The 15,461-nt window shown below is 46.0% G+C and overlaps 1 protein-coding gene across 2 annotated transcripts in view; it reads right to left on the bottom strand.

The window, feature by feature from the left end:
• svil (supervillin) overlaps nt 1-15,461 on the bottom strand; it is a 181,808-nt gene that overhangs the window by 122,082 nt on the left and 44,265 nt on the right. For both annotated transcript variants that reach the window (XM_033045191.1, XM_033045198.1), the window contains exons 8-9: nt 1,928-2,812; nt 1,344-1,514 (exon numbers count right to left, since the gene is read on the bottom strand). In XM_033045191.1, the coding sequence (XP_032901082.1) occupies nt 1,344-1,514; nt 1,928-2,812 (1,056 nt within the window). The remainder of the gene's footprint in view (nt 1-1,343; nt 1,515-1,927; nt 2,813-15,461) is intronic.

Raw genomic sequence — 15,461 nt, 5'->3', positions numbered from 1 at the left:
CCGTCCCAGTGCATCCCCTCCAAAGTTCCTTTCAGTAAAACGGAGACCATAACTCCACAATATACTCCAAACAATGTGGCCTAACCATAATTTTACACAACTACTACAGCATAAGGTCATAAGGGATAGGAGTAGAATTAGGCCATTCGGCCCATCAGATCTACTCCGCCATTCAATCATGGCTGATCTATCTTTCCCTCCTCACCCCATTCTCCTGCCTGCTCCCCATAACCCCTGACACCCGTACTAATCAATGCATTAAAAATATCCACTGACTTGGCCTGCACAGCCATCTGTGGCAATGAGTTCCACAGATTCACCACCCTCCGACTAAAGCACGGCATTGCATCATCTATGCTTCAAGCCCCGACCAATATAGGAAATTATACCATATGCCTTCTTTACCACCCTCTCTTCTTGCAGGGAGCAATGGACTCGCACCTCAAGATCCCATGGTACCTCAATGCTTGTAAGGGCCCTGCTATTTCCTGCATACTTCCCTCTTACATTTAACCTCCCAAAGTGCAGTGCCTCACATTTGTACTAATCAAACTTCATCTGCCATTTGACTGCCCACATTTCCAACTGATCTCCACCCTGCGGTGTTCTTTGACAATCTTTCCCGCTATCCATAACTGCACCAACCAGAATCATCTACCACTCTAAAATATCATAAATATCAGTACTGATAGTGGTCAAAGACCTCCAGTCAGAATAGCACCTTTCCACCACATCACTCTGCCTTCTGCAGCCAAGCCAATTGTGAATCCAATTTACCTGGTCTTGATGGATCCTATGTGCCTTAATCTTCTCGATCTGTCTATCCTGTAACATTCGACTGGTTTAACTGTACCACATGCGTTCCATGTAAAATACATCCACTACTCCACACACCTTAATCATCTTTATCACCTCCTCAACAAACGCAAGCTTATAAGACATGACCACCCTCCACAAAAACTACTGTCCATGAGAAGTCAATGGTTTCCCAAATGTCTTATTTGATCGCTAATCGATAGAAGTGGTCAGAATACCACCGTCTAGAATATTTTCAGTTTCGCAATTTTATCGCGCTTTGGAAACTGGACAAAAACGTAGCCAAATTTTAAAAAGATACAATTTCGGACGGAAAGAATAGTTCAAGTCGTGCACTCTAATACTGAATATTTCTGCGCAATACCCTTTATTATATATTGCACATTAATCAGGGGGCGGTAAATTAGACTGCGGCATGGTCACAAACTTATATGACGGCAAGGGAAGCAGACACAAAAATTAATCTCATGACAAAGACAAAATCTGGAAAATATTCATTTAGAATTTACACGCACACACCAGCGTACCTAGCTGTCTCCTGTCGCTCTGTTGTAGTAATAGGCTGCGTTCTAAACCTCTCAGAGGTCTTCCTATTCTCACCATAGGAAATGTAACGCCTTGGTCGACGAGGAACCTTCTCCATATCAGCGGGGGTGGCCAAATCAAGGCCCGATGTCATTAAGTCAACATTAGTTTCACTTTAAGCAGAGGAAAGAAAATGCACAGGAGAGAAGGGAGAGGCAGGACAAGCAGAAGAGAGCAACCAAGGGAAAGGAAAGACAGAGAGAGAGAGAAAAAAAGGAAAATTATAAAAGAGCCTCACAGAGATACTCCCATAAGTGATAACACCGCACCACATGCTAAAACCATGCATGGTAGTTAGCACACGTAGCAACTACACCGCATTACAATTTACACAGGCCAGCAACAAGCAAAGTGCAATATTAACATTTTAGATGACTATATTTATTTTTATTTTTATTTTTTTATTTTTAAATGGTTGCAAGCTAAAGCTCAAGTGTTTCTTGCAAATTCAACTTCGAAACCGGTATCAGTGCAAGTGCACAAGTGTTGAAGCAAAAATAAAATCAGCATTCAAAGTACCACCTACAGGTCCTGGTTTCTGCTGGTGTTGGCCGTCTCCAGAAAGGCACTCCGTAGTCTGGCAACGGATACCCTCGTGTCAACAGAGCCAGCGTCACCACCAAGTTCGTCGGCATTGATGCCCTGATGTCCTTCGCTGTGTGGAACCTCCACACCCAGTCCCGTCAAATTGAGTTTCTCAATGGACACACTCCGGAGCCGAGCCATCCCTCTTTCAACAGTTGCATGCGAATTCAACACTGACCACTTCTGAATGGACATGGCTTTCTCACCCCTCTGTGTAGCGTCGAGAGGTCTATTCCAGTCTTTGGAAAATGGTGGAGGGTGAGATCCTGGTTTGTCGGACAGCTCTGGCACAATGCTGACGGGCTTGTGAAGAGGAGGTTTTTGAAAAGCAGTCTTTTCATCTTTTCTTCCCAGGAATCTCTGCGAATGTACAACTCTGGTGTCGACGACGGCGTCTTCAAGAACCTTTTCTTGCTTGCGAACTTGGGACGGTAAAACTGCTTTGCGGCTTTTCAGCAAGTCTCGAGTGCCAACAGACTGGTCCAGCTTTGGATCGGAACAGCGAGCAGGACCTCCAAATCCCATGATGTCTGCCTCGTCAGTTCTTGCTGAAAAGTTAATAATCCCTGGCACGCGATTGCCAATTCTGCTGCCTCTGTACTCTTTCGTCATCACATTCGCACCGTCTAGGGGATCAGTCGACTGAATAAAGATCGACTGGTGGACTGGACTAGGTTTACTAACTGTGTTAACAGTTGGAGGATCTGGCACGAGGGAGATGTAACGAGCTGGCGTTTGTTGAGGTCTTCCTTGAGTGACTTCTTTGACTACATCAGGGCTGCTCCGAATCCCTTCCTCCTTCAACTTTCTTTCTCTAACTTTTACTCTTGAGAGAAAAGGAGGAAACCACTCATTTATAATAAAAAAAGAACAGTCCCCTTTATTTATTCAAGCTCACCCTTAAATACCAAAGACTCCAACACAATGTGACGCAAATAGCAAAAATGTCAAATAGAACTTTAGGGGAAATATGAGGGACTGCATATTTATTTTTTCATATGTTTGTTGATTTAACAGGAAGGCACAAGGGACCCGATAACAAAGATATCATCTGAATCCCAAATTCCTCTGCCAAAAGGGGCTGTCCCACTGCGGCGACCTAATTGGCGAGTTTAGAAGAGTTTAGTAGAGTTTGAAAAAATGACATGTTGAAGACCTTCTTCGACTATGTAGAAGATCTCCTTCGACCTCCTTCGACCTCCTTCGACTATGTTGAAGACCAGCTTTGACTAGCTACGACTAGCTTCGGGAAAATTGGACAGCAGATAGTGGAGAGTGAAGACAACCTCCTTCGATCTCCCTTCGACTATGTTGAAGACTATCTACGATTAACTTTGACTACCTTCGACTACCTTCAACTACCCTCGATTACCTATGAATAATGTGCTGACCTACTATGACCTACTTCGACTAAACCTAAGAGTAAAAAAAGTATTGATATTTTCCATGGCGACCTTTTTTTACTCACGGGCATTTTTCAACATGTTGAAAAATACGCCATGACCTAGCTGAGGCCTCGAGTACACGAGGACTACTCTCGAGCATGAAGGAGAGTTACAAAGCCCTCCTAGGACCTCGTGTCGACCATGCTGCGAGTATGAGTCGAGGGAAAACTCTTCTAAACTCGCGGATTAGGTCACCGCAGTGGGACAGCTCCTTAACGTAAACCCCAGTGAATAAACAGGTGATAACCAAGCTGATGGGGAAATGTTAGCGCACACTTTCAACAAAAGGATCTTCTACACAAGCCGCAGTTGCATCAGATTTCCCCATTCCATTATTTGACAAAGATCTTTTGCTTTGCGTACTGATCGATCAGCCAAAAGACACACTTTAGGGTTGAAAACAATGAAGTTTGCGTATTTTCCCAATCTGTGTGTGTGGAACAAGTCAGTTAGGGACTTGAAAGGAAGTTTGGGGTAAAAATTGAACAACACATGCATTTTAAGAATTAGGTTTTCCTGCAGTGCCAATGTTATTGTTCAGGTCTGCCAAGATATGCTGCAACCTTTAAAAAGAGTTGCCTTCAATCATACCCATTCCAAAACGAACAATAGTAAATGCTGCACGCCTCATTTTAAGATTTCTGGTATTTAGCCTTAAAATGGCTCATCTTTGGAACTCATCTTCTTCCAACTTTTCTCACGGTATCATATTGCCCTTTCACAAATAAATATCAGAGAAAATATTTCACATGGCTCACACTGCTTTAGATCAATGAAGCCATATCCAATGTACAGTGGTTTTTATGTGTAGGAAGGAACTGCACATGCTGGTTTAAACAGAAGATAGACACAAAACCTCTTGTTTCCCTTTCCCTTGAACCCTCAGTCTGAAGAAGGGTCCCGGCCCAAAACATCACCTATTCCTTCTCTCCAGAGATGCAGCCCGTCCCACTGAGTTACTCCAGCATTTTGTGTCCATCTTCGCAAACAGGTTGTTAATTGGGTTATGAAGAATCTTAGCTAGAAACTTCAAAAGAGTTGAACATTAAAGCAAAATTACAGCGGCACGGTGGTGCAACGGTAGAGTTGCAGCCTTACAGCTCTTGCAGCGCCGGAGACCCGGGTTCGATCCCGACTACGAATGCTGTCTGTATGGAGTTTGTACATTCTTGTCGTGACCTGCGTGGGTTTTTTCCAAGATCTTCGGTTTCCTCCCACATTCTAAAGACGTACAGGTTTGTAGCTTAATTGGCTTATGTTTGTATACTTGGTATAAGTGTAAATTGTCCCTAGTGTGTGTTGTCAGTGTTAGTGTGCGGGAATCACTGGTCGGTGCGGACTTGGTAGGCCGAAGGGCCTGTATCCGCGCTGCATCTCTAAACTAAACTAAGCTAAAGCGATTTTTAACATTCATTGGTACAAAAATGAAATACCTCAACACAACTGAATAGCTTTTTGTTTTTGACAAAGGGATTGGAAAAGGTGCATCATATGGCGGGAAGGTAAAGGAGTATAATTGATTTGACCTACACACCAGCGAGCTAATCAGTTTACTGTACTAAACTATACCATGCATGGCATGTAGAGTTTGATTTTTCAATGAACAATTCATTGATAATTATGCAACACATTTACCAACATAACGTTTGTTCCATTTTTGCGCAGGCTTTAAAAATGAAAGGTTGACTATTCAATTTATTTTGGAGGAATGCAAGGGATAGATACAAATGCATGTAGATGCAAAAAAAACAAAAAAACATTTTTGATAGAAAACGTATTTAAAATATAGAAAAAAATGACAAAGTGCTGGAGTACTCAGCAGGTCAGTGGCCAGTAGGAATAATATTGTGTTATTTTATTTGGAATGCAAGAGGTTGAGGGGAGACCTGAAAGACGTGGGAGAAACCGAAGATCTCGGAGAAAACCCACGCAGGTCATGGGGAGAACGTACAAACTCCGTACAGACAGCGCCCGTAGTCGGGATCGCACCCGGGTATTTGGCGCTGTATGACAGTAGCTCTACTGCTACACCACCGTGCCGCCTTAGAATAGCTGTTTCCAGTTCTACAGGTTAGAACTAGATGGACTTCAAGGATAATCCAACACGAGAAATGCAAATAATTGTTTAACACTATTCTGGTTAAATCATTAGCTGACCAGCTGATTTTTTTACCTTTTTAAAACAAAATCACTATGGGGTAAACAGATAAATAAGGACATTTTAAAAGATGCACAACTCCACTTAGAAATCACACCATTCATATAACATGTTTAAGAAAGAACTGCAGATGCTGGAAAAATCGAAGGTAGACAAAAATGCTGGAGAAACTCAGCGGGTGAGGCAGCATCTATGGAACGAAGGAATAGGCGACGTTTTGGGTCGAGACCCTACTTCAGACTGATGTCGGGGGGGCGGGAAGAAGAAAGGAAGAGGCGGAGAGTGGGCTGAGGGAGAGCTGGGAAGGGGAGGGGAGAAAGCAAGGACTACCTGAAATTGGAAAAGTTAATGTTCATACCGCTGGGGTGTAAACTACCCAAGCAAAACATGAGGTGCTGCTCCTCCAATTTGTGGTTGGACTCACTCTGGCCATGGAGGAGGCCCAGGACAGAAAGTTCGGATTCGGAATAGGAGGGGGAGTTGAAATGCTGAGCCACAGAGATAGCCACAGGTTGGTTATTGCGAACCGAGCGGAGGGAGTGATGGGCGAAGCGATCGCCAAGCCTGCGCTTGGTCTCGCCGATGTAGAGAAGATGACACCTGGAACTGTGGATGCAGTAGATGAGGTTGGAGGAGGTGCAGGTGAACCTCTGCCTCACCTGGAAAGACTAGTTGGGTCCTCATATAACATGACAATTTTTTCTATCCTTCCAGCGTAGCATTTTTAAAGCAATGATGTTATGGAGGTTAAAAGGAATACAGCATCTAGATTCTATTTACTACAAACTTTTTCAAAAATTAGTTTTTACCACTCCAATTATTGAGAGGATGTAAAACAGTAGTGTGTAACACATACTGTTAGAGACAATACGAAAACTCAAAGATCTGCGTTATTTGCGGCAAGACACAAAATGCTGGAGTAACTCAGCGGGACAAGCAGCATATCCGGAGAGAAGGAATGGGTGACCTTTCGGACCAAGACCCTTTAGTTTAGAGATACAGTGCGGAAACAGGCCCTTCGGCCCACCGAGTCCGCACCGACCAGCGATCCCTGCACATTAACACTATCCTACACACAAACAGGTCAGGTCGGGGGGGGAGTTCCCCCCGCCACGGGTACCATGTAATCCCGTGCTACCTGCTCCATGGTCGGATAGTCGGCGACTAAACCGTCTATCCCACGTGGTTGGCCAGGTGAGGAGGGGGCTGTGGACCCCCAGCAGGACCAAAAACAAGATCCGTCGTAGGGCGGATGAGCTTCTAGCGAGCCAACGGCCATCCACACTTCAGTAGAAGTTGCGATCACTGTCGTACATGGCATTGTAAGGAACGATGACAACGCACACACACCAACATCCTAGACTTCCAGCGGCGGAAGTCCGCAGGAACTGGAGGACAGAGATGTGTGGTGCGTCCGTCACCGTTCCCGTCGGAAACCAGCGCCACTGCGTCGCTAACGTTTACACACACTACGGACAATTTACACATATACCAAGCCAATTAACCTACAAATCTTTGGAGTGTGGGAGAAAATCCATGCAGTCACGGGGAGAACATACAAACTCCGTACAGACAGCACCCGTAGACGGGATCGAACCCGAGTCTCCGGCGCTGCAAGTGCTGTAAGGCAGCTGTAGGACACTTTTCTGCAGACTTTTAAGAATATGTGGCATACTGTCCCGGGCAGGGAAGGACCAGTGATTAAGGATCTAATTAATTAATGTACTGAAATCATTTCTCCGACGTCCAGAAAACTCGAGACACAATCATAAAGGAAAAATCTTGGATCTCAACTGCTTTTGTCGATGCAATGCCCATTACATACACATTGCTGCAGGAAAGCTCTGTGGCTATTGCTCTTTTGAAGACTGTGCATCTGAGAAGGCTGGGGTTCACTGACAATGCATTCGGGCATTTTCAATTTTGTTCTACCACAATGGTATATTTCAAATGCTGCAATATTTGGCCATAGTCCTTTGAAACAGAGTTAAGCAAGACAAAGTGGACAAGAGCTGGCATCTTCCAGATCAGTTTTCAACATAACAAGTACATCAGGATAATTCTATGTGGTTGCATAATTTTACAGAAATTAAACATTATTCCCCATCTGATAAGGACTTGGTTTTATTCATTAAATTACATCGTGCAACTCTTTGAAAGTTTGTCAAATGAGCAGTGTACTTTGTGGTGAAAGTTTCTGTAAGACAGAATAGTACGCTCCATTATGAGATGAAATGTAAGGAATTTGATCATGAATGGGTGAAACTCAAATCTTAGCAGTAGATTTTCCAGAAGCTTCATAAAGTGCATGGAAACTGGGAGCTGTAAGATCACAGATGAACTTGTGCGTTGAATCCACCTTCCTGCCCAAATAGCAGCTGTGCTTCTAAGGAAATTCAGCGAGATGAGAGGATGGGCGGCCACGGTGGCTAAGCGGTAGAGTTGCTGCCTTACAGCACTTCGAGCGCCAGAGACCCGGGTTCGATCCCGACTACGGGTGCTTGTCTGTACGTTCTCCCCCGTGACCTGTGTGGGTTTTGTCTGAGATCTTCGCTTTCCTCCCACACTCCAAAGACGTGCAGGTTTGTAGGTTAATTGCCTTGGTATAAAATGTAAAAAGTGTGTCTCTTTCTGTCGGTGTGTCTCTCTCTCTCTCCCTCTCTGTCTCTCTCTCTCTCCCTCTCTGTCTCTCTCTGTGTCTCTCTGTGTCTCTCTGTGTGTCTCTGTGTCTCTCTCTGTCTCTCTCTGTCTCTCTCTGTCTCTGTGTCTGTGTGAGTGCGTGTGTGTGCGCATGGATCACTGGTCGGTGAGGACTTGTAGGGCCGAAGTGCCTATTTCCATGCCTGTTAAATAATCATCACTGTGGGTAGATGGAAAATAATGAGCTCAGGCAGAACATGGACCTGTTGGGATAAACACTTGAGCTGCAATGTTCTCTGCACTCCAGTGGCAAACCAAGATACTTGGTCACCGACCTGAAAAATGTTGCAACTTGCAAGGGAGGCTTTGTTGAGAAAAAATATAACTTGCTGGGGAATACTACAAACACTATTGAAAATAGTTATGGAAAGAAATGTAGAATATAGCCAAATAACAGAGCCTTGGCTCCAGAAAACAGTTTTCTTGCAAAATTTGGCATTAGGCTAGGTCTGCATAAAACAATAGCATTAAGGTCGATGCCTGATAATCAAGTCTCTTGCGTTTAATCAAATATTTTGCTGAAATGTTCAGCTCACGTCTTTATGGACCAGTAGTTTTCGCCAATTAACCCGAATTGCAAAGTGGACTTGGCCTTTACATTGCTATCCCACTATCTCTGTTTCAAATACTCACCATGAATTGCTTTCAGTATTGCATTATTTGTATTTTTGGAAACAAGTCAAAGGGATAGTGGTATCAAAGATAGACACAAAAAGTTGGAGTAACTCAGCGGGACAGACTCTGGAGAGAAGGAGTGGGTGTTATTTTGGGACAAGACACTTCCTCAGAACTGTTATCAAAGATAACAGTTCTAAATACTTTGATGTCTCTCCAACTTTACTCGTTACAGTCATAGAATCTTTGTTTAGTTTAATTTAGAGATACAGCACAGAAACAGGCCCTTCGGCCCATCGTGTCCACGTTGACCAATGATCCCCGCACACTAATACCATCCTACACACACTAGGGACAGTTTACATTTACACCAAGCCAATTAACCTACAAACCTGTACGTCTTTGGAGTGTGGGAGGAAACCGGGCCACACGGAGAAAACCCACGCGGGTCACGGGGAGAACGTACAAACTCCGTACAGACAAGCACCCGTAGTTAGGGTCAAACCTGGGTCTCTGGCGCTGTAAAGCAGCAACTCCACCGCTGCGCCACCGTGCCGACCAAATGTCATAGTGTGGAATCAGGCCCTTCGGCCCAACTCGTCCATGCTAACCAATTCCAAACAGAATTTGCGCGGGAATTTACAATTCATACGAATCTATTCCTGTTTAATTGCAATCCCATTTTCCAATCATGATGTTGGGCTCTCTATGTACGGATTCATAAGTCATTCACCGTGGAAACATTTCTCTTCTTCTCGAAAACAGACCAAATTGGGAATACGTACACTAACAGGCATGACTGCCTCCAGGTACACTGTGCCCCGCAACTTCTCCCACATCCCTGATTGTTAGTTGAGTTTCGAGATACTGCGCGGAAACAGGCCCTTCGTCCACCGAGTCCACCAACCAGCGATCCCCACACACATTAACACTATCCTACACCAGGAATATTTTTTACATATATACCAAGCCATTTAACCTACAAACCTGTATGTCTTTGGAGTGTGGGAGAAAACTGAAGTTCTCGGAGAAACCCCACGCGCAAACTCAATACAGACAGCCAGCTCCCATGGTCAGGATCGAACCAGTGTCTCTGGTGATGTAAGTGCTGTAAGGCAGCATCTCTACCGCTGCGCCACCGTGCTGCAGTGTTTGAAGCTCAGATTCCAGGTCATCAGTTTTGAAACTGAATTCCTCATGCAACCAGCATTTGCTGAAGATGTGGTCACCAGGAACCAGAGTGGGGGTCCACCAGGAACCAGAGTGGGGGTCCACCAGGAACCAGAGTGGGGGTCCACCAGGAACCAGAGTGTGGGTCCACCAGGAACCAGAGTGGGGGTCCACCAGGAACCAGAGTGGGGGTCCACCAGGAACCAGAGTGGGGGTCCACCAGGAACCAGAGTGTGGGTCCACCAGGAACCAGAGTGGGGGTCCACCAGGAACCAGAGTGGGGGTCCACCAGGAACCAGAGTGGGGGTCCACCAGGAACCAGAGTGGGGGTCCACCAGGAACCAGAGTGGGGGTCCACCAGGAACCACAGTGTGGGTCCACCAGGAACCACAGTGGGGGTCCACCAGGAACCAAAGTGTGGGTTCACCAGGAACCAAAGTGTGGGTCCACCAGGAACCAGAGTGTGGGTCCACCAGGAACCAGAGTGTGGGTCCACCAGGAACCAGAGTGGGGGTCCACCAGGAACCAGAGTGGGGGTCCACCAGGAACCAGAGTGGGGGTCCACCAGGAACCAGAGTGTGGGTCCACCAGGAACCAGAGTGGGGGATCCACCAGGAACCAGAGTGGGGGTCCACCAGAAACCAGAGTGGGGGTCCACCAGGAACCAGAGTGGGGGTCCACCAGGAACCAGAGTGGGGGGTCCACCAGGAACCAGAGTGGGGGTCCACCAGGAACCAGAGTGGGGGTCCACCAGGAACCAGAGTGGGGGTCCACCAGGAACCAGAGTGGGGGTCCACCAGGAACCAGAGTGGGGGGTCCACCAGGAACCAGAGTGGGGGGTCCACCAGGAACCAGAGTGGGGGTCCACCAGGAACCAGAGTGGGGGGTCCACCAGGAACCAGAGTGGGGGTCCACCAGGAACCAGAGTGGGGGTCCACCAGGAACCAGAGTGGGGGTCCACCAGGAACCAGAGTGTGGGTCCACCAGGAACCAGAGTGTGGGTCCACCAGGAACCAGAGTGGGGGTCCACCAGGAACCAGAGTGGGGGTCCACCAGGAACCAGAGTGGGGGTCCACCAGGAACCACATCATGCAGCTGCAGTGCATCATCTGATTCTGCATCCCTACTTGACTTAATCCTATCAAATCCTTTTTTAATCTCCACTCTCTGCTCCGCCTCCAGTCTTGAAACTGACCCACCTGCGAGCTCAGCACACCTTTCTGCAGCTCTGCTTGAGCCAAAGCCTCCGTTTTCTGTTTTATCATTGTCTGTAACTCATGCTCACCTGGCCCACAGCTAACAACGGCGTTTCCTTTATCATTGTTACTTTATTTGCCTATCTTTCATTCATTTGTTCTATCTCTCTCTACATCACCGTCTATATCTCTCGTTTCCCTCCCACCTGACTCAGTCTGAAGAAGGGTCTCGACCTGTTCTCCAGAGATGCTGTCTGACCCGCTGAGTTACTCCAGCTTTTTTGTGTCTATCCTCAGTTCTGCACTTGGCCTTAACATGGCGTCGCTCCCAAAACAGTCCCTCCACTCTACCTTCCAACCTTCTTATCGATCGATCTGTCTCTTCCTTAGCTAATCGGAAGCCTGCTTCTTTCATTTTCCTGCCCATTCATGGAAAAAATAGGATGATTTTGCCGTGTTTTCCGGCCGATTTTTAAACATTGATGATTCTCCTGTCAAAATGACTGATCATACTCTCTATCTCCCCGATTTCTAAGGTGGATAAATTCCCTCAAGAGTATTTCTAGTGTGGGGTCGGATGTTGTCAGGATTTTGGGATCAGTGATGCTGAAGCACGTGACCAAATGCGTGCAATAAGCACAGTAAACCCTCGTTATAACGGATTGTGGTTACAGCGGTCGGACCTGCCGCGCCATCCCGATTCTCACCGCATCCCCATCCCCGGCAACTGGCCCCACCGGTTGACAAGGCTGTTGTTGCAGCTCATGTTGTAGCCTCTGGGGACACCAGTTTCTTCAGGCCGTCGCCACCTACAGGACGCTCTGGGTCACTGTGGGGCTCCCTCCCTTCCCACCAGCTGCCGTTTCATTCTGTCGGCCCGTTGCTTTGTCCACCTGGCCTCTCCTCCCCCCTCCCTCACCACCATCATCATCTCCTCCTCCTCCGCCAACCGCTCTGTCCATGGGGCATCTCCCCAACCCCCTGTCACCATTGACCTCGCCTTTGCCAATCGCTCTGTTCATCCAGCCTTTTCTCCCCCCTCCCCCCCCCCCACCACTGCCTCCCCCTCCTTCAACACTGCAGTCACCAACAATGCGTTATGATGGTGAATGAAGTCCTTGTTTAGAGATACAGCGTGGAAGACCCACCGGCTCCGTGCCGACCAGCGATCCCCGCACATTAACACTACCCTGCACTCACTAGGGACAAAATTTTTTTCTTCCATTTACCAAGCCAATTAACCTACAAACCTGTACGCCTCTGGAGTGTGGGAGGAAACCGAAGATCTCGGAGAAAACCCACGCAGGTCACAGGGAGAACGTACAAACTCCGTAGACAGCGCCCGTAGTCGGGATCGAACCCGGTTCTCCGGCGTTGCAAGCGCTGTAAGGCAGCAACTCTACCGTTGGGCCTCCGTGCTGCCCTTGTGTAGGAAACAAGAGGCCCTTTGATGGTGGATAAGCCCTTCCACGGCATAAAGGAGTTGGTAAATGTTGTGTCAATTTACCAGTGTTGCTGCTACGTGTTTATACAGTGTCAAATCATTTAATATTCTTACCCTTGAGAATTATATTCTACGCTCTGTTGAATATATTGAGAAATACATTCTATGCCCTTTGCTCTGTCTATTGTACTTGAATTTGAACTGATTGTATCGATGTATGGTGGATCTGATGTTTGGCTGGCCTGCAAAACAAAGCTTTTCACTGTACCTGTGATAATTACCACACATGATAACAATAACCGATCACATCAGGCATTTCAGCCATTGTTTCTCTTCTCAGTGACTTCATTTTGTAAAGAACCTGGAAAAGCAGCAAACCATTTTCTCTGATTGCTATCCTCAATCTTCCAGGAAACATGAATTGAAATCTCCCAAGAGGGATGATTACGCATACTTTTCTTTTACAGAACTCGCTTTAGCCTACAGCAAGAAAGGGACAATTTTGGAAGAGTTTCAGATTATGCTCCAATTTTAATATATGGCTTAAAATCAACCTAGAATTAAAGAAAATGCATAACATTGATTTGATATTTTTTATCAAGGGCCAATTCTTCCAGTCGAGGTTTATATAACGGTAATTAAAGCCATATGTGTAGAAAGATGCTGCTTTACACCCAAGATAGACACAAAATGCTGGAGCAACTCAGCGGGACAGGCGGCATCTCTGGAGTGAAGGAATGGGAGTCATTTCGGGACAAGACCCTTCCTGGTATCAAAGCTAACAGTTCTGAATACTTTGATGTCTCTCTAACATTACAGGCCCAACTTGCCCATGACGACCATTTCCAAAGATAATTTGTGTGCAGGGAATTTACAAATCATATGAATATGAATATACAGAGCCATCTCCATTATCAAGGACCCCTATCATCCATCATACCACATCTTCTCCATTCTGCCATCTGGGAAGAGGTACAGGAGCATCAGCTGCAAAACCAGCAGGATGCTCCACAGCTTCTTCCCACAGGCAATAAGACTGGTTAACGGACTGTGTCCCCTCCCCATATATCATACACCAACACATCTAACCTCGCCCATACTTTGACAGCTAGGCACCTGTCAAAGCAAAGCCACTGTTCGGCCTGAATGTCTGTTTTTATTTCAATTTTTAGGCCTATTTTAGATATGGTAATTTTAATTTTTTTAAGCTACATGTAATGATTCTGTTTTTATTAACCACACTGATGGGAACTGATTGAGAAACATTTTTTTTGTTTCATCTGTGTATGTAAGTACTCAGTTAAAATGACATCAAAGTAAATACTGAATACTGGATACAGAATATTCTTGTTTTGTTTCGACATTTTCCAATCAGGATTCAGGCCCTCGGTCTGAAGAAGGGTCTCGACCTGAAACGTCACCCATTCCTTCTCTCCAGAGATGCTGCCTGTCCCGCTGAGTTACTCCAGCATTTCGTGTCTCCCTTCGGTGGTTAAAGCCACCGGACATGGATTGGTATGATTCCCATGATTTCTCAGCACAAAAGCTGGATTTGGAAGAGGCTCCATTTTGTGCCCAGTGTAGAAAGACAGGCAACAAGACATCCAACCGCTCTACAGAGTGTTAATAAATGAGCTGGAATGCTCCATGTTCTTTGTTTCCTTGAAGTGAAACAAGGTGACTGCATTATCGGAAACCAATCCAAAAGTTGAGGCTGGCAACGAATGAAACTTGGGCCGGATAAGTTACAAAATACAATGAAATTCAGACTAACCCATTAGACCTGCAATAAGTTGTAATGCAAGTTATCAAGCTGTAATATTCATAAATTAAATGATGAAAAATTGCAAGTAATTAAGGAATTACAATTTAAAACATTGAAAATAATATTTTTAGTTTAGTTTAGAGATACAGCCCACCTTCGGACCACCGCGTCCGCCCCGACCAGCGGTCCCCGCACATTACCATCCCTGCACATGACACACACTGGGGACAATTTACACTGATACAAAGCCAATTTACTGACAAACCTGTGCGTCTGGAGTGTGGGAGGAAACCGAAGATATCAGAGAAATCTTCACGAGGAGAAGGTACAAACACCTTACAGACAAGCACCCGTAGTCGGGATCGAACCTGGGTCTTTGGCGTTGCAAGCACTGTAAGGCAGCAACTCTACCGCTGCGCCACCATGCTGCCCGTTATCAGAAGTTAAACATTTCTATTGCATACCATACAGTGATCACAAATGTTAATAGAACACACATAGGATATTACGCCAGATGACTCTCTGCAACCACAAAGACACACCGTTGACTCATGGGTGAAAGGGCGACGGGTGGCCTCTCACCCTCTGTAACTACGGATTCTGTACCCATCTGCTATTTCTCCGATGGTCTACCAAATTCACTCGAGGAGTGACGCCAATACATTTTGAACATCTTTCATTCATTTGTTCTATAATCATCGTCTCTATCTCTCGTTTCCCTCTCCCCTGACTCTCAGTATGAAGAAGGGTCTCGACCCGACCAGAATCGTCACCCATTCCTTCTCTCCAGAGATGCTGCCTGGCCTGCTGGGTTACTCCAGCATTTTGTGTCTATCACTCAATCGAAGTTGATATCACTCTCAAGTCTTCAAGGACAGATATACAGTCAAGGTCACTAATCAAAGCACTGTACTGTTACTGTACACAGGTAGACTCTGGGATAGAAGGGAGAATGACATGCAAGGGTTTAGTTCAGCTGCCT

This window comes from Amblyraja radiata, chromosome 2 (genome assembly GCF_010909765.2).
Source record: "Amblyraja radiata isolate CabotCenter1 chromosome 2, sAmbRad1.1.pri, whole genome shotgun sequence".
Taxonomy (NCBI): Eukaryota; Metazoa; Chordata; class Chondrichthyes; order Rajiformes; family Rajidae; genus Amblyraja; species Amblyraja radiata.
The sequence above is the reverse complement of the archived record's forward strand: the minus strand, read 5'-3'. Positions and strand labels throughout refer to the sequence as shown.